Genomic DNA, 27,169 nt, shown 5'->3' on the forward strand with positions numbered 1-27,169 from the left:
TATTGATTTCTCTCACTTCAGGTAGCCCCAGAATTCCCCTCTCTCCCTATCCCTCCCCCACCCAAGTCGCACTACCTTCTCGTTTTCACCAAACCAGCAGCTAACAATGGCCTGTTTTCCTTTATCATCATTACTTTTATTCATATCTTTTATTCATGGTTCTTTATCTCTCTACATAATTTCCGTCATCTCTCGTTTCCCTTTTCCCTTAACCAGTCTGAAGAAGGGTCTCGACCCAAAACGTCGCCCATTCCTTCTCTCCAGAGATGCTGCCTGTCCCGCTGAGTTACTCCAGCTTGTGTCTATCCCCTAGACTAGATGACCTGCATCCTGGGACACTAAAATGAGTGACTACCAAATTAGTGTGTGATCAGTTATGGAGTCATAGAATCATACAGTGATAGTCATGATGGTTCATTTAGCATTTTGTGCCAAGGGACAATTTACAGTGGACAAATAATCCACCACCCAGTACACCTCTGGCCCACGGGGTTGAAACTAAAGTGCCCAATGGAAATCTACGGGACACAAGGAGAATGTACAACTTCACACAGGTCAGGATCTAGGTCGTCAGAGCTGTGTGGCAGCAGCACTAACCGCTGCAGCATCATGCAACACCAATCTTCTAAAAATGCATAGATTCTGGAGATGTGCCAGAGGACTTTTTTTTCCAGCGTGAAATGTCAAAGTCTAGCGGGCATAGCTATAAGGTGGCGGGAAAAATGTAAAGATTTGCAGAGCAAGCTTTTTTTTAAAAAACACGCAGAGAGTGGTGGATGCCTCAAACACGCAGCCAGGGGTGGCGGTGGAGGCAGATACACATTTGGAAAATCATCATCCAACCAAGCATCATGAATCCAAAGGAGTGTCAGAAAGATTAATTAGAAGTCTTGAACAATGTGGATTAAGGAGAAACACGATTTATTTAGATTTGCAGAATGATTGACAAGATGTCTCATGAAAAGCTGTCAGACACAATAATGGATGGTCATTGTAGTAATATGTTGGCATGGTTAAGTCACAAGGGAGAATGGTATTTGAGGTAATATGTTGGACAGTTGCCTCACAAATAGAAAGCAGCTCGTAAGAATAAGAGAGTTAATTCAAGGTGGACTACCAATGAGGTACCACAGGAAGACACTGCAACTATTTGCAATATATGTTAACACACAGGAACAAAGTAATAAGTGGTAGCCTAATTTGCAAATGACACAAAAATAGGTGGGAAGGTTAGCTTCAAGAAGGATACAATTCATTAAGAGACATTGACACGTTAAATGAGTGGGGGGGGGGGGGGGGGACTGGAAAATGAAAGATCGTATGCGAAAATGCGAAGATGATTACTTTGGAAGAAAAAAGTATTATTTTACTGAAGGGGAAAAAGCAGAAAGTTGGAGCACAATGAGAGTTGGAGGTCCTTTTGCATGAAATACAGAGAGCCAGCAACTAATGGTAACGTGGAATGTTGGCTCTTATGTCAAGGCGGTTGGAGAATGAATGCTGGGAAGTCTTACTGCAAATGCACATGCACCCAGCAACATCATGACCGGAATACTGCAAACAATTTTGGTTTATTTCAGAAAAGATATTCATTGCAGGTGGTTCAGGGATGTTTCACTTGGATAATCCTGGACTCCAGGGGTTATGCAACGAAAGAAGATAAAAAATGTTGGAATTTTGCTTATTGGGGTTTAGAAGAATAAGAGACTAATTTATTGAAACAATCAAGATTCATAGAGGTGCAGATGGGGTAAATGCTAAAATATTTTTTCTACCGTTAGTCCAGAACCCGAGGGAATTTCTCACCATAAGGGGGGGGGGGGTGGAGATCTAATTCAGAATGAAAGTAGCAGGATTTTTTTTTTCTCAGAAGGGTGTTTGGCCTTGGAACCATTTGTCAGAGATGGCTAGGCGATACTTGACTGAGATAGATAGATTTCAAATCTATAAAGGAATAGGAGGAAAGCACAAGAACGTAGATGAGGAATGTCATATTACCCATGATCTTATTGAATGGTGGAGCGGGTTAGATGGGCTGAATGAACAACCTGTTCTCACTTCGAATGGTCTTATGGTTAACTCTCAGTGGTATGGAAAATGATATCAACAGGCCACTGTTATTATAGATAATTTTATTCTCTCAATGAAAACACTAATCCTCTGGCCATTTCTAAAATGTGAGGGTGATATATTGTTAACTAAACTGAATAGATTATTTATACACAGGTCAAGATCATAAGGGAACCAAGCATTGAATTTCTACAATTCAAGGATAACGTTTATAATGAAAACAATTTATATTCTTCATGTACATTCCAAAAATACAATTTTTAGAAAGCAGCCATGACTTAATTTTATGCCAAAGCAGCCAAAAGGACAAAATGGTTTATTCCTAATCTCCTATAATTCTGTGATGAAATTAAAGTGTCATAATCAAAGAGCAAGCATTTTACTTATCAATTCCAGTCAATATGTGTACAAAAAAAACCCGACCAATTTCATGAAAAGACTTGTTTTACTGACTTTCTTTTTTGTTAGTAAATACTTGCACTAGGATTTTCAAACATGTTATTAAACATCTGGTTAAGAAATACCATTGTGAGCAATATCTCTATATATATATATTTATATATATATATACACACAGATCTATTTATGATTTATATTCTGTAAACGTCTAATGTTAGCTGTTACACGATGCTTCGAGCCTAATAGCAGTGTAGAATCAGTCTCATTCGCTTTGAACAGAGGATTTCAGCACAACAATGACAATACTGAAACAACGGACTCATTTGCAAGAATAACACTTTTGTTCCAATAAATATAAAAGCACCATTGCAATTTGGCGTTTTGGCTGAAAACCCTTCTCCATTTTAGAACATCTATGCGTGCCAAGTGGTGCAGAATCTGCACGGCTGAGATACACTATACCGTCATCTCCAGCTTTGACAGCAATTCGTTTGCGGATGGGATTCATCAAATTGCCTTCAGCCTTAGATGCCACTTCAGACATCAGTATTGCTGTGCATATTATCACACTGGAGTCAGAAGAAGTGATAGTGTAACATCAATAGCTTGGACCACAAACCACTGAAACAAAAAGGCTTTATGGTTGGAGATTAAAGCACTAAAAAATGGCAGGCTTGTGAGAGGCGTGATTAGTTAATCTGGTTATACAGGGCAGTAATGAAGACGTAACATGAGTGGAAGTCACTGTAAATCAATTTTATGTCAACAGCATAACTTGAGGATTATGTTTTCCTCAACTTGCTATTCACTTTTATTCACATAGAATGGTACAGAACAGGAAAAGTCCCTTTAGCCCACAATGTCTGCACCGGTCATGTAGCCAATTTTAAATACATCCTATCTTCCTGCGTGTGGTCTATATCCCTCAAATCCCTTCCTGTACATGTACCTGCACAAATGCATCTAAACACCACTATCTACATTTCCTGCTTCCACTACCCTATGGGCAGTGTGTTCCAAGCCCACACCACTCTCTGTAAAAATCGTACATCTTTAAACTCTTCCCTCCCCCCTTCCCTAAAGATCAATGAACAATGCCTACTAGCGTTCGCAATTTCTATCCGAGGAAAAATACTCTGACTATCTACTCTATCTATGCCTCTCAATCTTCTTTCTGTCTTCCCCTTAACCTCTGACAATCTTGAGAAAACAATCCAAGTTTGTACAACCTCTCCTTGTAGCTAATCCAGACCACATTCACACTCCGGTAAATATCTTCTGCACCCTCTTCAAAGCTTCCACATCCTTCCCATAATGGAGGAACCAGAACTACACACAATACTCCAAATACAACCTAACCAAAGTTTTATACAGCTGCAACATGATTTCTTGATTCTAATACATAATGCCCCGACTGATGAGGAGAGCAAGCATGCCATACGCTATCGTCAGCATTTTATCTACTTGTTTTGCCACTTTCAGGGAGTTGTGGATTTAAACCCAAGATCCCTCTTTACATCAATACTTGAAGGTGTCCTGCCATTTGCTACACTTTAAAGGGCCTGTCCCACTTTCCCGAGTCCTCTGCTGAGTTGAAAGGAACTTAAAAAAAAATAATCAAGATTTTTGTGATCCACAAACTCCTCCTCCCGACTACCTTTTTACTCATGGAATTTTTTGTCATGCTGGAAAAAACGTCCCGACTTACCTGATGCCCCGAGTACCTACGGCTGGCATAACGAGCAGCTACGAAATATCTACGGTCTCCTACGGACATTCTCTGAGTTTGAATCAAGGGGAAAACTCGGGAGAATTCGTGAGTAACTCGGGAAAGTGGGACAGGCCCTTAACTCAAAACCTTATGACAACAACCATGATTAAACACAGGCTCAATATTGTATGGTGATGGTGGAATTGGACCCATTGTACCCGTTGCACAATGTCTCAATCTACAAAGCTCCAAAGCATCATACAAAAAGATTTACTTAAATCACTTAACAGCACTATTGGGGCTTATAGTATGGCCTATTTATAGTCACAAAGCGTAGAAACAGGCCTTACGGCCCAACTTGCCCACACCGACCAACATGTCCCATCTACACTTGTCTCATCTTGCCTACATTTGGCCCATATACCTCTAAACCTGTCCTATCCAAGTACCTGTATAAATGTTTCTTAAACCTCATGAACATTCCTGCCTCAACTACCTCCTCCGGCAGCTCATTCCATATACCCAACACCCTTTGTGTGAAAAAGTTACCCCTTAGGTTCCCATCAAATCTTTCCCACCTTAAACCTATGTCCTCTGGTTCTTGATTCTCCTACTCTGGGCAAGAGCCTCTGTGTCAACCCGATCTATTCCTCTCATGATTTATTACTAACTTTTTTTAAATCGAAAACTATGAGAATCTTTTTTAAAAAGACAAGCTTTTACCCTTCACCTCTCAGTCCACTTGCATCATAATTAAAAGTATTTTAAACACATTTTAAAAAGTTGAAGATAAAGATTGTTTTTACAGTCTCAGGTCATTCCAAAATGTTCTAAAGACAAAGTAATTTTCATTTTGACCAAGACTTCATTTCTCTGCTCTTCCCCAATATATAAGATTTAAACATTTAAATGCTCAGGGATCCAACACTGGTTCAGAAGTGAGATACAAACAAAATACATGAATGAATTCTAAATTTTGTCCATGATTACACGGTACAGCAAATACATTTTCTCAAACTAAAACACAAAGTACTTCAGTCTGAAGAAGGGTCCCAACCAATACAAAACATTGCTTGTCCATTTTCTCCACAGATGCTGCCTGACCCACCAGTTACTCTAGTACTTGTACGTTTTGCTCAAGATTCCAGCATTTGCAGTTCCTTGTGTCTATATTTTCTCAAAGCCTTGTTGAAACATCAAAAGGCTGTGCATTGGGGCTCCCTATGGGTCTCCCTAGTTATTCACATTTATCCTGGGCCAGATTCATAAAGACAGTTCTTTCACAATGAAGCAAATGTGCACAGTTCGGAATGCAATTGCGTTACTTTTCTATGTGTTTTTAGAGATACAGCGCGTAAACAGGCCCGTTGGCCCACTGAGTCCCCACCAACCAGCAAGCCCCACACAATAACACACGCCCTACACACACTAGGGACAATTTTACATTTATACCAAGCCAATTAACCTACAAACCTGTACGTTTTTGGACTTAGTCCGGACAACATAAACATTCCAAGTGTCTAAGTAGCAATAATCTGAATTTCCATTTAATACCATTAAATTGCAAAATCTATTTAGAAGATCAGTAATGCAACACAAGAACTGAAGCAATAGATCGTTTAACTTTCTTAATTTTGCACTTAATTTTTATTTCTGAATCACAATTTTTGTGGCCTATTTTCTGATGAAACTTTCCAATGAGGTTACAGGTAAAAAAATTGTAAAAAAAAAAAATCAGATTTGTAGCTGGCAACCAAAAAAAAATCAGATAACTTATTTGGGAATAACATTAAATAATACATGTGACCTACTGTATCCTTCTGTTCTTGAGGATGCTCAAATCAATGTCTACATCTGCCAGGTATCAGTAACACCAAAGCCTGGTTAAACTGCATTCTGTTGATAACTTTGTTCCATAAATAAAAGCCTAATATTTCCATTGAAAAGTGCCTCCAGCTAAATTTCCAGCGCGCATATCTTGTGAACATCATTCTATCCACATAGCACTACACCTGATCATACAAAGCTTTCACTCCAAGAGCTTTGCACTCTGTCCATTGGTCCACAATGTTTGCATTTTATAAATCATAAACGTTGTGTACTTTAACCAGCATGCAATGTTAAAAAAAAAAACCTTCCTCATTAAAGGTATGCCTAAAGACAATATTAAATGTTTATAAAATGGGCAACAATATTTGTGCAGTAAGTCATTCAGAGGCACGATTTTAAATGGCGAATAAACAACGTAGAATTTAGTTTATATTTTATAAAAATAAAGTTGCTCAAAAAGGAGGGCACAGTCATGCTGATGGTAGAGCTATTGCCTCCATAGTGTAAGTGTCCTAGGTTCAATCCTGCCCTCGGGTGTCATCTGTGTGGAGATTGCCTGTTCACTGTGACTGCGTTGCTTTCCTCCGAGTGCTTCGGTTTCCTCGCAGATCCCAAGGTTGTGTGGTTTTGTAAGTTAATTGGCCTCTATAAAATTTCCCTAATGTGCAGGGGGTGGAAGGGAAAGTGAGGTAACTGAACTTGTGTGAACGGTGATCGATGGTCAGTGTGGTCTTGGTGGGCCAAATGAGACTCCCATTCCTGGTCATACCCTGTCCTCCGGTCCTGATTTTGCCATACTCCACCTTCACATGTCTGCACTCACTGCCGATGGTTCTTGCACACACTTGGCTCCATCCCCCATAGTTGTTCATCAGCACATCTGGTCACATTCCCAGCCACGCTCCATCCACACTATTCCCCACAGCCCCCAACTGCTCCCATTCCATACGTCACTCTGTCCACACACCTGGCTACGCTTCTGGCCACCATCCCTCCACACACCTGCCCTACACGTTCACTCCTGTTCGTGGGTGCGCTCCAATAACACACCTGGGCCCTACTCTCCATGGTACTAACCCAACCACGTCCTTCTGCACGCCAATCTCACCTGGCCCCAAGTTGTTGGACTATACCTGTGATTCCAGCTAAGGGAACACAAATGCCCCTGTGAAGGGCTAACTACTGCCTCAAACCATGGGAATTGCAAAATGGGATTCAAGATGTCAACCGAAGGGTGAAGTTCAACATCTTGCCTGAACGACATAATCTCCTTCTGCTGTGCAGAATAGTAGTGGAATGTCAGCATAGAATTGGGTCCTCGAATTACTGAAGTTAAAACCACGACCCAAGAGGTACATGTGGGGACAGTTCTTCACAGACAAATTGGACTGAAGGGCCAATTTCCATGTTGTATGATTCTATAACTTTATTAGGGTGGCACAATGGAGTGGCGGTAGAACTACTGCTCTACAGCGCCAGATACCCGGGTTCGATCCTGACTACAGGTGCTTGTCTGTAAGGCATTTGTACGTTCTCCCCATGATCTGCATGAGTTTTTGCCGAGATGTTCGGTTTCCTGCCACATTCCAAAGGCGTACAGGTTTGGAAGTTAATTGGCTTGGTATAAATGGAAAATTGTCCCTAATGTGTAGGGTGGTGTTAATGTGCAGGGATCGCTGGTCGGTGCAGACGTGGTGGGCCAAAGGGCCATTTTCTATGCTGCATCTCTAAACTAAACTAAAATTATTCCATGAAAAAATAAAAGGAATGGGTAATCCCAGAAATAAACACACGATTTTTTTCCTGTTCCGTGCTTTTATTAAAAAAGTAGGTTTGGCTGAGAACAGAACAATAGACCTGAAACATCACTTATTCCTTCCCTCCAGAGATGCTGCCTGGCCCGTTGAGTTACTTCAGCATTTCGTGTCTATCTTTGGTTTACACCGGCAACTGCAGCTCCTTCCTACACAATAGACACAGCATAATGGTTTCCACACCTGATATGTTAACTCACATGCACAGCAAAAGCTGTCTGACCTCACAATAGGTCTTCCTTTTCAATATTCATCTACATCTTGTAGTAAAACTATTTTCATCAATACCTATATTATATTAAACCCGTAATAGCTGAAATAAGCAGCTCTTGTCATGCCGCTAGTCCACACACAGAAGCAATTTAAGTTTCCAATTCGAGGAATCAGAAAATATTGCATTTATTACGTTAGATTATACTTTTACTTCAGTATACCCCAAATGATTAAAGATTCAACACAACAAAGAAGCAAATGTTTGGGCAAATCCACAGTGATCAAATGCATTGGGTTTTCTCCATACAAGTGCCCTAAATTTATGTTCCCATATTCTGACTCAAACTCATCACCCAACCCGCTGTTTGATTTAAGGCCTGGAAGGGAGACAGCAAGCTCCTTCTTCACTGAATATCTGCAAATTCAGAAATAAGGGAGGACTGGGAAATTAATACGGCAGTCAATATTCAACAACTTGAAAAATCTAATCTTGCCAAATTAAATTATTCACTGACCAGCAAAACATTATGAAATATGTAAACGTTATAAAATATTTAAATTTGAATAGCTGGAACTATCATTGCCATTAAACTGCCACTTTTGGAAATAAAACAATGTTTAACTGCACGATTTTGGGCACAAATCTTGAGATATCCGAGCATATGAAAACTGGAAGATAGATTGAAGATGGAAATGTATAGCAGCTACAAATGATTCACTACATTATGAAGGTTTTGAGATTAATACTGGGTGGAACCTTGCAACCTAATTCCTGCAGAAAAACCCCATGAGGTCCCACTGTATGTTGGTGATGTAATTTTTTTTTAAAAAGGTGATTTTTTTTACAGTCTGTTCAACCTAATTTGACAGGTGATTTCTATATAAAATACAATCAGATATTTTTTTCCACAAACGTGGAATGTAGAATATAAAATCTGACTAATTAATTTAACTCCTAAATGTATGCACTGAATTTTATTCTCATGCTTCAAATAGTATTGCAGGCTAACAACACTATTTACAATTCTCACATATTAATGGCTAGCTGATCGATGACTGCTTTATTGCACAGTAATAGGATCACAATTGGCTACATAAAAACAATTGTCTGGCAATACCAGTTGAACAAATTCTTTGCATAAACAAAACAATTTATATAACCAGCATAAAGACAGCTGGTTCCTCAACCCTCCTTCCTCATTTTGGAATAAAGCAGTCTCTTTCAATCTCTATGTCTGCAATCATACATTTGTTCTGCATGCAAACACTGTATCTGATGGGACAACCATTGAAGCTTTAACGATAAAGTTAAGTGGAGCAAAACACATAAGAATGTTTAAGTAAAAACACGGCATTCACTTAACATAAGAATGTTAAAAAGAGCAACTGCGTGTTCATACCTCCTGCAAAAACTAAAGCATTGTTTAAAAGGAAACATTGAAATCAATGGAAACTAAGTGAAGCTAAAATTTTGTTTAGTTTAGTGATACAGCGCGGAAACAGGCCCTTCGGCCCACCGAGTCCACACCGACCAGCAAATCCATGCACACGAGCACTATCCTACACACCGGAGACAATTTACAATTTTACCATGCCAATTAGCCCCCAAACTTGTACGTCTTTGGAGAGTGGGAGGAAACTATAGCACCTGGAGAAAACCCACACGGTCACAGAGAGAATGTACAAACTCCATACAAACAGCACCCGTAGCCGGGATCGAACCAGGATCTCTGGCGCTGCAAGGCATCAACTCTACCACTGTGCGACCGTGCTGCCCTTAGACAGTGGTGCACATCGACAGAGAAAAATTCAGCTGATTTGTTAAATGATTTTAAAACCAGCATGGCTGTGTAAGATAATCGTGGCGTCAAACTATTTAAATGAATGTTATAATTACTGGGAAATATTTTAAAAACATATTTTTGATGAAAATGTTTTGGAATTTTGTTTCCTTCTCAATAGATACAAATACATATTTGTGGGTTGCAAATGATAAGTAGAATGAAGGGAAGGAAAAATCATAGCAACCCAAAGCAGAATTAATGGAGATGCAACATAATCCGCTTCCATCCGAGTTCCCCAGAACATATTAAATGGCAAAGATTCTATTTTGTACAGAATTATAGTAAAAAGGTAAAAGTAAGCCTTTGCTTCTCAGCATTTCTGCCTGACCTTTCTAGACATTGGGCAGTGGCAGACAACAATGCTGGTGCAATTATTATGTCTACTTTTAGAATTACGAGGTTTTTCTTTCATAGTAATGATAGCACAAAAAAAGAAAATAGGAAATAGGTCACTCCTTGTGTGTGTTTACATTTATGTAGAATTTTAATAACACTAATTACTGATCTACCTTATGTTAAAAGACCTCAGTTAATAGTCTTCCATTTCAGGTCCAGCCAGATTACCATAATCATCAAAACACCCCCGAGCCTGCGTCCACTTATTACCTGCCACGATTTGTCCTGCCTCTCCCCCTCGTCCAGCTTTCTACTCCCACCCCATACAACGTGTCTGAAGAATGGTCTTGCCCAAAGTGTCACCTATGCATGTTCTCCAGAGATGCTGCCTGACCTAAGTTACCCCAGCACTTTGTGTCCTTTTGTGTACTAACCAGCATCTGCAGTTCCTTGTTTCCTGATCATCATTAGGTTGGGTTCTAAATGCAGCGTTGCAAATAAAAGGTACAAAATAATAGAAGGGCTGTCTCAAGCTCAAACATTAATGGAGCAAAGATATTTATGAGAAAACTTAGAAATTACACGGTGAAACAAATTTCATCTGTTGTGAGAGCAAATTAATGAATAATCAATCAAGCTCAGAAAACCAGAACTGAAATTATTACACTGTTGTACATGATGGAAGCTATTGAATTGCTATTTAGTTTATACATCCATGTATCGACCTTGTCAAGCACAGAGGTAACAGAAACAGACATTAAAATAAATGTTTTTCATATCAGTGTTGCAGTAAAAATTGTAACACAGTGCTTATGTTAAAATAATTATCTGCCCAGGGAATAATATGGACTTGCATGCTTATCATTTTAAGTTAACACATATTGAACACTTGTGACTCTGCTCGTGAATTTAAAAAAGAAACAAGTTTCTCTCCTGCCACTGGATAGTTTGCTCCACTATTTCCAATCGCTGGCAAAGCCCTCACCACTAATCTGGAAAATAGTAGCCAGAAACCTTCAAGAGATTTTGGCTGTCGGGAACCTTCGAAAGGTGACCACAGAATCCTGTAACAGCAATCAATAGACAGAAAAACTCTGATGGCAGCAAACCAGGCTCAAATTTTTTTTTTAAACATTTCACATTGAAATAAAAATTCTGGTTAAGATGGACAAGGGAAATAACAAACTTTAAAATTAATGCACGTAGATTAAACTAAATGACAAAAATTTCAGGGCCAGAATATTGTTCAGCAGTCTAGAGATACAGTGCAGAATCAGGCTCTTCAGTCCACCGAGTCTGCGTTCACCCCGTGTACTTGTACTATCCTCTACACAAGCGACAATTTTACAATTACCGAATTAGCGAAGCCAATTAACCTATAAACCTACACGTCTTTGGAGGAAACTGGAGCACCCAAAGAAAACCAACGCGGTCAAAGGGAGAATGTACAAACTCTGTGCAGACAGCACCTGTGGCCAGGATCGAGCCCTGGTCTGTGACGCTGAAAGGCAGCAACTCTGCCACTGTGTCGCATTCATTCTTAGCATAGCATTAAAAATTGAGATACACATAATACAAAATAAGTTTTTACAGTGAAAATAGTTGAATTTCTAACCCCTTCAATGATTCTACATTTCCAGCAGTGAGCCACTGACAATTACGGGATACTGAATTTAATTTTACCTTTTCATAAAATAACGAAAATGTTGAAAGCTGACAAATCTGTTGCCATCAATATTGCTAATTACATGGCACTATGTTCCTATAATAAATGGAAATATATCATTTGTCCCTTTGTGCTCTTTTCCATTTTTTCCCTCACAATATATTTGTACTGTATCCATGAGATGCTTATCTAACATGTGTCTAAGTGTTTATGTGTAGTGATACTTGTACTGAACGGTATACAAAAATGCATTTCACTGTACCTCAGTACATGTCACAAATAAAGTACCATTGAAAGTACCATAATAGTATAATTATCAATATAATTATAAACTCCAGGCGCAATAAGTGAGTTCGGTATTCTGAAAAACGCAAGGAATCATGGGATTTGTCAATGGTCACTCGCTATAAAGAAATGGCGAACAAAGCGCTGGCTGTATAAGCTGTTTATAAATTCTTATTTTTATTCATGATTTATGTGTAAAAATATTTAATCTGAGGAACTGGGGAGCCTGGTAGCAGGACGGGGTGTAACATCGAGAGAGGGGCAGTTGCGAGTAGGAGACAGGGGAGAGACTGGACCGACGGTGAGACATTCGCGCCTCATCCGCAGCCAGGATTGAACCCGGGACCCCGGCGCCGGAAGCACTGTCGAACCGCCACTGGGCCGTTCTGTCTACCAAGAGCAGGGCCAAGACGGAGCCAGCGCCCTCCTCCCCCACAGGCTGGCTGCAAGTCTGGGACTGCCACTGCTCTGGGCCAGCCCCGAACTGCCGGTCAACCCGCTGAACAGTCCAGGGCTGCCGGTTAACCTGGCAGGACAGGCGGAGCTGAGCTGGAGCCAGCGCCCCTACCCCCGCTCCGGCTGTAAGTCCGGGGTCGCCACAGGCCCCCCCCAGCCGGTTGCAAGTCTGGAGCTGCCAGAGCCACCCCGGGCACCTCCGGCCAGGCTGGACAGGGACAGGACACCCGGGATGGCCCAGCAGCAACTCAACAGAGATCCGACTCCGACGAAATGCAAGCCTACACACAACGTTGCACCACAGTTGCCGAGAATGTTTATAGCAAGTGACCTATGACCTGGGCATGCGCAGTCAGAATACCGAACTCGCTTATTCTTTCACACTGCAAGTAAACCCTCCCACCAGAGGTGGTGCTGCTTATATAAATGTATTAAGAAATTATATAAAATTAAAAGATACAGGGCATGACTTTAAATGGGATCTGGATAATGACTTCATGTCCATGTCCAATTATTTCCCATATTCTAACCCTTCATCACCCCGGTTCATTTTAAGACTACAATTACTCGTCTATAAACTAGGGAAGATTAAAATATGAAGGTCAAGTGCACAACATTATCCATTATAATCCTCAAATAAATGCTTATTTATTAGAAGCAAATATACAAAAATAGAACCAACGGCATATAAGATAATACAGTTATTGTACTACTCAATTTTAACTTTTAGCTATAGTTGGAAGAAAAGAAAAGAGAAAAAGCAAGAAAGAGAAAATAAACAGAAGAAAGTGAGTTTGAATTTTCCTCACTAAATTATTATTCAATTCCTGAGGTTATGAACTTACAAATTAGGAGCTAGAAAAGGCCATTTGGCCCCTTGTCTGGTTCATCATTTAACATGAGATATAATATGATCAGGGCTGGTCTCTCAACTCCCATTTCTTTCTCCCAAGTTAAAAAACTTCAAAAATTAAAAAGATGTTGTGGAATGACACATGAATGGTGAACATCGACTACATATGGATAGAAAGGCCTGTAATTATTTTAATAAGGGTTACTAATCAGGAAGAATATATCTCACCACTTATCTCATGGTTCCTACGTCTGTTCTCATATGGGTTCCAGTTTTCTCTTCCTACCATTCATTAATTACACATTTGATAAAACTACAATTCTCGTTCACAGATAAATTGAACAGTACGAAGGATATGTTCATATGCTCATCTGTGCTAGATCAATTGTTTTCAGAAATGTAGAAGGGGACATTATTGTGGGGGGGAGGGGGGGGTGGGCATTCTCACAGTATAACATAGAGAATTTGTGGAAGCAAGGATGGTGTGGCTGTTGGGTGTGGAGAACACGGGAGGGGAATGTTTGTGATTATACAATGGCCATGGACAGGTCCAGACCTTCCTTAATGGCACAACGGTTATGCTCCATACCGCCTCTCATTTCATAAAGAAAGCTCACGTGAGAACGGAAACAAACATCGTCAGATCTTGCAACAGACCTGAACATTTTACAAATCTCCATCCTCAGAAAGAAAATTGACAGAACAGAAGAGAGAATAATAAGCTATTAAGCAGTTGCATTTATAGGAATGTTAAACATCATCAAAAAGTATGAAATATCAGTTTTAAATTTTGTGACTTTCAAAATGTTTCTCTGAAGAAAAGAAAATCCAGTATCCTGTAATTATGATATTTAAACAAACAGTTAACAATAGGCATACAATGTTCCTCTGTACACCTTTAATTGGATTAAGGATTACACCTCCTGGAAAATGATTTGCATAACGTGACCCATTTTAATTAAACTGAGTTTAAAAGTATATATCCTTCCCCTTGTTAAATAGGTATTGGCCAGTAACAGTGGCCGATACATTTTATGGCAGACATCAGATGAGGACAAATGACGAGCAACTTCCAAAAGGCAAGACCACTAAACCACCATATATTTGAAAAATATTTTTAGTTGAGTGTTCTCGTTAGTTAAATTATATGGAAGAAAGCCCTGTTCTCTCACAAAAATCAGTAAGACAGCTTCACTTGCATTTCAATGGCATCATTTTTACCCTTCAAATCACAATTTTATTGAAATCTAAATGTGGCATTTGCCCCTCTATCCCTAAGCTCGTTTTCACTTCAGTTTCAGGCATTTGCATTTACTCCATCCACTCTACAACACCTAAGAGTTCAGTTTCAGTATTATTTATTAACCACATATTAACTAAGTTTAACTACTCATTACCATAATCGCAGTACACACGGTAACACATTATATCAGCTGTGGTCTATTGGTCTGTCCAGCCAGAGAGGTTCTGGGTTCAAAATCTCCTCCAAAATCCGAGCAGTTCGGATCAACTCCTAACACAGGACCACAGTTGAGTGGCCAGCTAAATATGGCCAGGGAGGCTGGGAGAGCTGTGATATTAAACTGAAACTAATAGGTTACCAACTGCAAACATGAACGGCTTCAAGCCAGGTTAAGCTGTTCTTAGCCTGTGTGTTACTGACAGACTTGCTCTAAATTGTGCTCACAGAACACAGGTTAAAAAATGCAATAGTTACCAGCATTTTATATAATACAATCACATAAAGGTAAAATACTTCAGATACTGGAAATCTGATAAATTGCTAGAAATACTCAGCAGACCATGCATCATCTGTGGAGAGAGAATCAGAGTTAACATTTCAGGCTGGTTCTGACGACCTAAAATGTTAATTGTTAATCTCTCCACCATTGCCGCCTGACCAATTGAGTATTTTTTGGCAACTCGGGTTTATTCCATTGTCATTTAATCAGCTTGCCGGAGGATACGTTTTCTGGTTAAAGAAGTGACAACATTTGGCTCCTACTTCAAATGGATGGATTTTAAAAAAAAATCACCAAACGTTATTATTTTGATCCAACAGTATTACCTAAAGTTTTGAACAAAGCAGATGGATAATTTAATTCCAAAAAAATAAACAGCATGCACCTTTTATACAGATGTGTGTTTTTGAAGCCAAAGACTGGAATGAGAAGCTACAACTGGCCAAATAGAATGAAACCGCAAAGGTTTTGCTAGCAGGATTGGAGACGAGGGAAAAGAAAAAAAGCAACAGAGAAAAAAGCTTTTAAAAAAAAATCCCTCTGCTGCACGAATTGACATTTGGAGGTCAGATATATTTGGTACTTTTAGCAGTGGAGTTACCAATGACCCTTGTACTCACCATCAGACTAGAGGGAAATGCAGAGATTTTTGTGCCAAAGGGCAAAAAAGGATTATCATGCAATTTAAAAAAATCAACCTGACATTTTCCACTTGTAAAGAACAAATGGTAAATATGTCACTGTGTTGCCCTCCACAAAGAATTGCAACAAGACCAAAAGCATTAATCATATAATACAAAGAGTCATCAGACCATTAAATTTATTCCATACTTCAATCTTATTTTAACCCCTGACCTCATCTGTAGACATTCCTCACTTAAAGGGTTAACTGGTAAACTAACTGAGTAAATGGTTTTAAGTTTTTTTTTAAATGTGAGGGAGTTAGATTACATGCACAGGAAAAACACTGGTTCCTAACTGCATAAACTGTGATGGGCTATTAAGTTGCACGTATATGTAAAATGCAAATCTGAGAATCAATAACAACCCATGATGGTAAACATAAAAACATTTGCAAAGCTCAGAACCCTAACAAGGGAGATGTTCATAAGTGGGTTTGTTTGATTTCATGCACAATTGAGAACAAAGGTGGCGGAATACAAAACCTGTTTACGCATGTTACCCACCAGGAACCTTTCTCCTGGCATAATTGCCTTAAAGCAAACTACCACTTGTTTGCTGCCTGATTTACTTCACACTATAAACAAGAAGCGTGGACCTTTAACCCTCAACTGCTGCGCCCCCCCCAAACCCAACCCCTTGCTCATTCAAAGCCACAACAAGCTGTGAATGATTAGCCGGTTGGCTTGTCAGAAGTTAAGATAGTGTATCTGACTGAGCCATCAGTGAGACTGCCTGAAAATTGAACAAAACAGAGAGGAAAAGGGACACATTGGAGAGAGAAACGGTGGCAGATGAGCTGCGGGGAGGTCACGTTTGTTCTCCAGTCTCAGATGAGAAAACATTACGCAATAGTACACAAGCTGAGGCCGAGGGGGGAAAAACGAAAGAACTAACAGTAGTAAATGAAACTGCTTGCAGCTTAAATAGGGTACTTTGCAATGCAGTTTAAAGAGGGGGGAAAAAACTAAATCTTTCTGTAGCTGCAGCAGGGAGGAATATTTCAACAATTCTTAACCATTATTAGATAAATGGCACCTGCGAGGTTGTAACGGGATCTTCCAGACTACCAGAAACACGTTACTAATGAAGAATATACAAGCTGCTACTTGAAATCACTTCTGCTGATAAGCTGCCATCCCCTCAAATCGCCACAAGTTTTGAAACCACATCAGAGGGAGGGGGGGGAACAACCAATCGAACAGCAGATTACCAGAAACCAACACAGATCAATTAAACAGACAGATAATGGGGAAAAAAAACACTCACCGTCTCCTTATTTGGAAGCAACTCTTTGCGAATCCTGAAGAAGTTCTTGCCGTACTGCCTCAGCCCTTTGATGAAGCGTTTCTGTGGGGACAGAACAAGGGGGATCAGCAGGGGAGACAGGGAAATAGCCCTTTGCTTTGCCTCCGCGACGAGGGAGAAAGAAGAAATTCACCAGGGGAAGGCAAGGAAGATGGCGGAAATTTGTACTGCACACAGCTCTTTTTCTTTACGAGCCACTGATCACTCAGACTGGAGGCACCCCTACATAATACAGACAACACACACACACACACAGCTCAGCGCTGCAAAGGCTTGCACTTCGGGGCTTGGCTTGACTCCAGCAAACCATGACAACAATTAAAGCAACAAAAAGGAAAGAGAGAAGGACCTTTTTTTATTCCTCTTCTGTCTCTGGTTATGTCAGTGTGCCGTCAGTAAGTGGCAGAGGGAGAAGAGCATACAAGCGAGAAGTACCTTGTCACTCTGCTCTTACACTACAAAGGGGATGGTTTACATGTGATCCCTTTGCTAGACGCTCTCGTCTCCGGTCAGACATAAAACCTGGCATGGATCACTGGTTCCCAACAGCCCAGTATATACATATATATATTGCAAGCAACAGAGTTATATCTCACCAAAGCAACAAGTCGTTTTTTAGCAAGCACTTTGTTGTAATCTCAATAACCAGCGGTTTCCTAGTGGGCAGCGAATCCATTCACAGCACTGGCCTTTTGACAAGCGTGTAGGCACATATGTAGCACAAAAGATTTTGACTTTCTCGCCAGGGATGAAGGGCACTGAATAAAGTTTGGCGTGAATTTGGCAACAGCTCTCAGAATGAACACGACACCACCAATTATTTCATCAATGCAACAGGAAATCTAAAGATGGAAATTGTGTTTTTCAGTGCTTGCAGACTAACATAGGTTAATGATCAGACAAGAAGCAGTCATTGACTGCCTACAATTATTTAAAACAAAATTAATGTTGAAGCTTTCGAGGTGAAGAATTTCGATATTCATTCTACCAAAAGAGGTAAACATAAGCTAATATCATGATCCAATCACTTAAGGAGGTACAAACACTGGGATCTGCGTGATTAAACCCAATCTATGCACTGCTGACCATTTTAAACTGAAGCTGTTGTGACATTTAAGTCGTAAAGAAGTTCTTTAATGTCATAAAGAAGTAAACTACAAAAAGACTCCCTTGCCTGGTTCTCCACTGGGCAAATTTAACTGAGGGTATTAAAAGCACCAGATTTCATTTGTGAATTGATGGTGGAGAGAGTTAGCAGCTTCAAATTCCTGGGTGCTAACATCTTGGATGACCTGTCCTGCACCCAACACACAGATGTAATCATGAAGGCCCGCCCATGCCTCTATTTTCTTTGAAGTTTAAAGAGATTCGGCATGTCATTGAATACTCTAACAAGCAACACAGATGTACTGTAGAAGTATCCGGACTGGTTGTATCGTGGCCTGATATGGAAATTCTAACACACTTGAGCGCAAGAGGCTGCAGAGAATGGTAGACTGAGCCAGTCCATCTTGGTGCACTGCCTCTATCATCAAGGATCCCCACCATCCAGGCCATGCATTCTTCGTGCAGCTACCACAGGGAAGGAGGTACAGACACCTGAGGTTCTACACCACCAGGTTCAGGAACAGCCACTTCCTCAACCATCGGCTCTTGAATCAACCTGCACAACCCTAATCCTGCGTCCGCTGGACTGGAGGGCGGCAGCTTCGACCACCCCCGGGCCGCGGTGTTTGAGCCGGCCCGTTTGCGGGGTTCGGTGAGCCGCGGGACTGTTTGTGCCATCGCCCGGTGGGGAATCACCTCAGCGCAGAGGGAGAAGAGGAGGGAAGAGACTGCAGCCCTAAGATTTTTGCCTCCATCACAGTGAGGAGGTGCTTGGAGGATACACTGTGGTGGATGTTAATTTGTGTTTAGTGTTGTTTATTATTGTATGATTGTATGTATGACTGCAGGCACAAAATTTCGTTCAGACTGTAAGGTCTGAATGACAATAAAGGAATTCAATTCAATAATGTGTAGAAAGAGCTGCAGATGCTGGTTTAAATCGAAGAAGGGACCCGAAACGTCACCCATTCCTTCTCTCCAGAGATGCTGCCTGTCCCACTGAGTTACTCCAGCATTTTGTGTCTATCTGCACAACCCTAATCCTGCCACAGCAACAGAACACCAAGGACCACCTCTTGTACTATCGAGGACTTTTTCCAATTGTGTTATGCTCTAGTTTTGACTTTTTACACAGCCTGTCTTGTGTAATATGTACATGATTTATGTTTTTGTGTTTTGTCTGAGTCTGCATGCCTGTGATGCTGCTACAAGCAAGATTTCATTGGACCAGAATTTCACTGTACGTGCATTTTACAATACACTTGACTTGAAATGTATTAGCTTATTTTAAAATGGGGTGGAAGATTGCAACTTTCACGTGGTCCGCCCTGTTTCGACTAATGCAATCAACTAGACGTGCACAAACAAAAGATCAAATAGAACAAGTTGTCCTACAACTTTAAGCTGTGCATGCCACATGAAAGAAGAAGGAGATTTTAAAATCTTAGCCTAAACTCAACAGAAAAGCCCTGGCCTCAGAATGAACACGACACCACCAGTACTGAGGAGACGCTGTACATTTGGAGGACATTCTTTTGCATGAGACAGCAGAAGCCCAGTCAACTCTCTCATGGAGAATTAAACAATCCATGGCTGGGAGTGTTCCTTCTATTCTGGGTAATATTTCTTTCTTAACCATCATTTATGTAAGAATTCACCTAGTTATCTACTCCATGCTTTTTGTGAGAGTTTCCTGCAATTACGACAATGATAATGTTAAGCAATATTTTTAACTGGCTTTGAAGCATTTTGGGGCATCTTGAAATTGTGAATGGTACTTTATTAGCACGTTCTTTCTTCCTAATCCATCATCATGATAGTCAAGTCAAAGCACCATCTTCTCTTCCACCTTGAGAAGTGGAAGGAACAAAGGCTTTTTTTGAGTTTTTCTGAAATGAAAGAGTAAATGCGTCTGTTCATAGTTACCTCATCTAACGTCATTCGATTTTCATTGTAAAATCATTGTTTGCAGACTGTTAAAGCTGTAATCATGGCAATAACAGTACCTATCATAATTGTAGAAACAAGATACTCTCTTCAGCTTCTCAGAAGAACTCAGACAGTAACTCTTTCACCCTGCCCCTTTTGAACAGAAACCCAACTGGATGCCCACCTCATGGTGTGTGGAGGACCATGCTGGTGTAGAACTTGTGCACTACTGACATTTTTACATGAAAATTATAATGTCAACACATAAAAGGACACAAAATACTGGAGTAACTCAGCAGGTTAGGCAGCATCTCTGGACAACATGGATTGGTGAAGAAGGGTCTTGACCCGAAATGTCACTATCCATGATATTCAGAGATGCTGCCAGACCTGCTGAGTTATTCCAGCACTTGTGCCCTATTGTTTAATGACCAGCATCTGCAGTTCCTTGTTTCGACACCTAAAATAAATGTTTTCTTTGTCGGAGGCGAATGAATAAATGTTGTTCCTTGCACACAAAATAGGCAATTCATGGTACAAGATCTATGTTACACTGTAATCATGTTCTTGGTAAAAAATAAATATAACCTAAAAGATATTATAAAACAAGCTAATAATTTTGGATCTGAAGGTGAAATTTAAACTATTGCCCTAGGGTTTGAAAAGCTTGTCCAACATTCATAGCTTTGTCTTTTACACAAAGTTAGAAGCTTCAGTAAAGTTTGATAAACTAGTTTATCACAGCAAGTGTGGTATCAAATAATAATGTGTGCATAATTATATTTATACGGGATTTTTGTTATAAGGTATGGTTATAACAAAGCTTTCTGTCACTAGGCTGCAGTAATGGAGGTAATACATATTTAGCAGGTCAAAAATAATACAGATAATAGCTTTTTCAGGATTTTGTTGCTATAGAGTGCCACTACACAACAGGAAATACATTTTATAAGTAATTCAATGCATGAAGCTCTGGCATGTTTTAACATGAAAGTTCTAATATTAACATAAACATAAAATCATACATTTTGTTATTGTCGGATGATTGGTAACTGCAATATCTGTTGAGCTTTACCCTCACCATACAATTAAACACACAGTATTTATTTTTCAGGGTTGCACTAATGGACTTTTCAAGAAATGTTCACAATTATCTTCCCACCAAGACTATGCACAGTGCCCTCCATAATGTTTGGGCCAAAGACCCATCATTTTATTTATTTCCCTCTGTACTCCACAATTTGAGATTTGTAATAGAAAAAAAAATCACATGTGGCTAAAGTGCACATTGTCAGGTTTTATTAAAGGGTTTTTATACATTTTGGTTTCACCATGTAGAAATTACAGCAGTGATTAGTAAGCTCACCAGTACTATCTTTCTTCTTTATTATGTTCCAAGCAGTTGATTTTGGAAAACCTAAAGTTTGGCTGACGTCTATAACAGTTTTATTCTTGTTTCTCAGTCTCATAATGGCTTCTTTGACTTTCATTGGCACAACTTTGTCCTCATGTTGATAAAGAGCAATAAAAGTTTCCAAATGTGATGGAAAGATGGAGGAAAGACCAGGTGCTGAGAGCTCTCTTATACCTGCATTAAGGAGGCAATTAAACACACCTGAGCAATTACAAACACCTGTGAACCCATGTGTCCCAAACATTATGGTGCCCTGAAATGGGGGGACTATGTATAAACACAGCTGTAACTTCTACATGGTCAAACCAAAATGTATAAAAACGGCCTTTAATAAAATCCGACAATGTGCACTTTAACCACATGTGATTTTTTCTAATGCAAATCTCAAATTGTGGAGTACAGAGGCAAATAAATAAATGATGGGTCTTTGTCCCAAACATTATGGAGAGCACTGTATTGCAAAACAATACTACCAACGACAATTTAAATGGGTTTTAAACAATGCACCAGTAGTTTTTGTTTCAAATAGAAAATTCAATTTCATACCAAAGCAACAATATTTTTGCAGAACTAATTTCATACTGCTGATCTACAGTTCAGAACAGCCCAGTAGAATGGGCATTGCTCCTATGATTGACAAGCAGCTTAAGAATAATTATCGTATATGTACAGTAATAAGCCAGCAAGGATTTATGTGCTTTTACATTTTTCATTTTCAAACATATTTTCCCTATTACCTTTGCAGTTAATCACAGGAGAGTATGTTTTCAAATAATTTGTTATTTAAATGCTTACGAGGTGAATTAAATTTTAAATAAAGGATAAAATGAATAATTTTGTCTTCATTTTACAGATGGGTGATTGTTGATTTGGGCCAGGAAGTCACCATTTACAACAGAGAGGGCAGGCAAACTTTTTTTATCTCTTAGCAAAATTCAATTCATAACCTATTCAACTCTTAGCTATCTGTGCGATCCCACAATGTACAAAATGGCCGCAATCTAACTCTATTTCAACATAATTAGTTGCTTGAGCCTTCTTTTCCTGATATTTCCAAGATGTAAAAATAGCATGTTCCTTTTTCTATTGTTATTATTAAGCACCAGATCTGTCCTATTCTGTAAATTATTCACGAATTCAGAACTAAAACACAGAAAAATACTTTACAGGTTCATTAATCAGGAGGTAATACACCAGAGATGCTGAAACTTTGCAAAAAATAAAAGGCCAAGTTTATGTTTATGGACTATGGCCTTTCATCAGGTTGTAGACCTAAACCGATAACTGGTGTTTTCCCCCCTCTGCAGATTCTGCCTTGCTTGCTGAGCGCTTGCAGCATTTTCTGTTATTACTTCAGGGTTTTGTCCGCTTTTGTTGCCAAGGCAAAATTTTCCAAGTGTTTGGAATGCATGTTGGTATTTTAACTGCAGAATATTAGTATAAGATGGCTGCACATTGTTTGCAGTTTCAGCCACATCACAAACGCATTAGGTGGTCTGATAAATAAAAATAGAGGCATGAACTATTACAAAGGCAAACTCCCTACTTAATTCAGCACAACCTCTATGGCGTATATATAATATATCAAATATATTAAAACACACCCTGCATTAGATTGCTGCTGTGTCGATCTTGGTTAATTAGATTTGAATGCGTGGAATGACTGGAAGGATAACCTTACTTACAAATTGGACGTTTAGTCCTTGCCCCACATAATCATTGCACCTTTATTATTTACTCAGCATTACCAAACAGTGAAGATCCATCTACAAAACAGCATCCAAGTGCTAGTGCTATTGGTTTTCCTGTGCTTCTGCTTAAGGCTCCAGTTCAGCTGCCTAGCTCTCTAAGCGTACAGCCCCACTAATAAATCACCCAACAATCTGCTTGCTGAATTGCTTTGGCCATGGTTTCACTGCTCCAGCCCATGTTGCCAAGCAACAGCACAGGAGAGAAGTCGAAAGAATTGCTGACAAATGGCCAAATGGCTGAAACAACAGGCTTGTCTTCAGTGGGATCTGTTCCAAAGAACAGCCTGTTTTTTTATTGCTGTTCTGTTCTCTTCCCTGTACGACTGGATAAAAAGCAAAAAGCAAAAAGCCATTGTGATTTACATGAACTTCCTCCTCAATGGGTATTATCATTAGCTGTGGTCAGGATGAGACCACAAAAATACAAAAAAGGATTTTGGATGCTTTTAGTGAGACAAGTAAATATACCAAGTTAAATAATGGGCCTCAACAATGAAAGCAAATAATCGGGAAAAAAATCCTCGTGATACTTTAAAGAACATCTCTGAAAGTAAAAAGTTAATCTGCAAGTGGGATATTCAGAGTATAGTCGGCAGGGCTGTACTCTTATCATTCTTTGTTCACTTCAACCACCGGACTTTGATGTACGGATTATGCAATAACCATTTGAACACAAGCATTTTCTGTCAGCATATCCATTTATTCTGCTTCATTAAAAACACGTTCATTGCAATGAGAGAAAATTACAGGGACAGAACATTTCTAATCATTGAGAAAAAAAAGCACATCCAATTTTATTACTTTTAATTCTTCCAATAATTGCACAACAATCCTCAAAAATAATCAACTGCTGCACAATTTTCACAGTCCACATAAACCAGAGAACGTAAGGGAGCCTGGCAGTGCAAGGTCACAATACTGCATTGCCAATTAATTAAATCAGATTTCAAATCATAAAGTCAATTGTTTGTCCAAATGGAAGATGAGAGCTCTTCCAACATCTTGATTTTGGATAATGCAAGGATGAAAAACCGCGTGTAAGTGTGTGCATGTGCGCATATGCGTGTGCGTAAGTGTGCATGTAAGTGTGTGTGTGTGTGTCAGTGTATGTAAGTATGCGTGCATGGCTGTGTGTGCGTGTGTGTAAAACTGCGTGACTGTAAATAAATGAGAGAGAGTGGATGACTGAACCTTGTACACAGAGGGGGAAAAGAGTGAACCCTTTTGGAGATGTTCCACAAATGTTAGCACATGCTGACATTTACTGATACTTTCATATGAAAACAATTTATACTCTGTCAAAATTAAATAAACACCTTGTAAGTTCATGAGCTGGATCTTTAAGAGTTGCTCTGCACCCCATTCCTGAACTAAAATTAATTCTGTTTGGGGAAATTTAACTCGACAGATTCGTGTTTTTAATGATTTTTCTAAGAAATATTTAAACATACTGGCAACATCAAGGGCTGGTAAGTTGATCAGCATTGAGTTCGCCGAGTGATCACGCAGGTCTCCTCCAGTTTCCTTCCAATTCTCAAAGATATGTTGGTAGGTTAAATCGTTCCCATAGCTTGCCCCTTGTGTGGGTGAGTGGTAAGGGAATTTGGGCTTTGGGTGGGGCGTGGGGTAATGCCAGAGATAATAGTTTACACATAAATAAATGCATGAGAGGAGCTGATGGGAATACTTTGGGAGCCAGCACAATGGGCTAAGGGCCTCCTACTTCATGAGAAAATATGAGAAGTACGAGAGAGATCTCTGCAAATCCACCCAGGACATTGATGAGGATAATTTCTCCAGGGTGGCAGTAGCACAACGATTATTGCGTGCAATCTAGTACAATTTGAAAATGCATGTAACGCAGTTGTTCATCTAAATGCTATTACGTATTGCTCAGCAATTTCTTTTATTTCATGATTATGCAATGAGACGGAGTGAGCTGTTAGTTTAATGTTTCAGTTACATGTCGCGCTACAAGAGCACGATACTGAATACATATTGCAATGCCAGCCTTCATCAAAATAGCCATGAACAGAAATAATCAAAGCAAAATCCTCACTAAAACCTTAATATGTTATCAAATAGAATGTATTTGGGAGAAGAGCAGCTCAGAACGCCATTCAGCTGCTATGGAAGCAAGCTGGTCAGTTTTTCTCCTGCTCCCTTATGTAGGGCTTTATCAGTTACTTTCTGAACATCAGAGAAAGGACAGACACCTTGATCAATGTTCTTGATTACCACAAATCAGTTCCAGCAAATGGAATGTTTTTAATTCAAATATATATTATATTTCTCCAGTTTAAAATATGTGTTGCTATGTTTATTGTCAGCATCCCCACTAATGCAAGAATATGAAGTTTATACTGGACACACCTAAAGCAAAAACATTCAAAAAATATTTTAGATTGTCACCACTTGATAAATATATTTTATTCTGTCTACATGACACAAATGAACTAGTACCACCTACTCAGGTACCACCTAACGCTTCACGTTCTTAGGAATAAATATCACCAGCAATTTGTCCCACCTCAATTGACCAGCAATGGCCAAGAAAGCCTCTACCTCCTTAGAAGGCTTTGAAAGTTTGGCATATCCCCAACAACTCTCACGAACGTCTACAAATGCGCCGCAGGAAGCATTTATCGGTATGCATCACAGCATGCACTAGGAACAGCTCAATCCAAGTGCAAGAAATTGCAGAGAGTCGTGGATGTAGCCCTGATCATCATGCAAACCAACCTCCCATTCACGGCCTCCATCTACAATTTGCGCTGCCTTGGCAAGGCCACCAGCACAATCAAGGACCAGTCTCACCCGGTCTCCCCCTCGTCCATAATCAGGCACAAGTTACAGATGTTTGAAAATGTATACCTCCTTATTCAGGGACAGTTTCTTCCCAGCTGTTATCAGGCAACTGAACCGTCTTCTCACCAGCTAGAGCAAGGTCCTGATCTACCTCATTGGAGATCTTTGAAATAACTTTAATCAGGCTTTATAGGACTTTATCTTGCACTAAATAATATACCCTTTATCCTGTATCTGTACACTGGGGACAGCTTGATTGTAATCATGCATAGTCTTTTCGTTGACTGGATAGCATGCATCAAAAATGCTTTTCACTGTACCTCGGTACACATGGTAATAATACACTCATCTAAAAACATTTATTTAATATGAAAATATAAAAGCTCTTCTATTTAATGCTTTAACCATGGAGCTTCTCAAAATGGCTGTCCCAAACTTTACACTATGAGTAATAAAACATTTAAAAGAGCAATTACTTGATGTCTTCTTTCCACTTGTGAAGGAGGACTTCACAGAGAACTCTTTTAATGCTGATTCATACGGGGTGTCCACTAGGCTGATCACGTTTTTCACCAAGACAACAAATAGGGACCATTGGGACTGTCATGAAATATAGAGTCATAGTGTGATACAGTGTGGAAACAGGCCTTCAGCCCAACTTGCCCACACTGGCCAACATGTCCCAGCTACACTAGTCCCATCTGCCCGCTTTTGGTCGATATCCCTCCAAACCTGTCTAACTGTTTCTTAGATTCACCTGCTCTGGGCAAGAGACTGTGCATCTATCCGATCTATTCCTCTCATGATTTTAGAACACCTCTATCAGATCACCCCTCATCCTCCTGCGCTCTAAATAATAGATTCCCAGCCTACTCAACACCTCTACCTATAGCTTAGACCCTCTAGTCCTGGCAACATCCTCGTAAATCTTCTCTGTACCCTTTCCAGCTTG

At 39.8% G+C, this 27,169-nt stretch overlaps 1 protein-coding gene across 8 annotated transcripts in view; it reads right to left on the reverse strand.

The window, feature by feature from the left end:
- Window positions 1-27,169, reverse strand: part of rerea (arginine-glutamic acid dipeptide (RE) repeats a) — a 509,606-nt gene that overhangs the window by 79,053 nt on the left and 403,384 nt on the right. For all 8 annotated transcript variants that reach the window (XM_055659600.1, XM_055659606.1, XM_055659605.1 and 5 more), the window contains one exon: window positions 17,170-17,250. In XM_055659600.1, coding sequence (XP_055515575.1) covers window positions 17,170-17,250 — 81 coding nt within the window. The remainder of the gene's footprint in view (window positions 1-17,169; window positions 17,251-27,169) is intronic.

This window comes from Leucoraja erinacea, chromosome 30 (genome assembly GCF_028641065.1).
Source record: "Leucoraja erinacea ecotype New England chromosome 30, Leri_hhj_1, whole genome shotgun sequence".
Taxonomy (NCBI): domain Eukaryota; kingdom Metazoa; phylum Chordata; class Chondrichthyes; order Rajiformes; family Rajidae; genus Leucoraja; species Leucoraja erinaceus.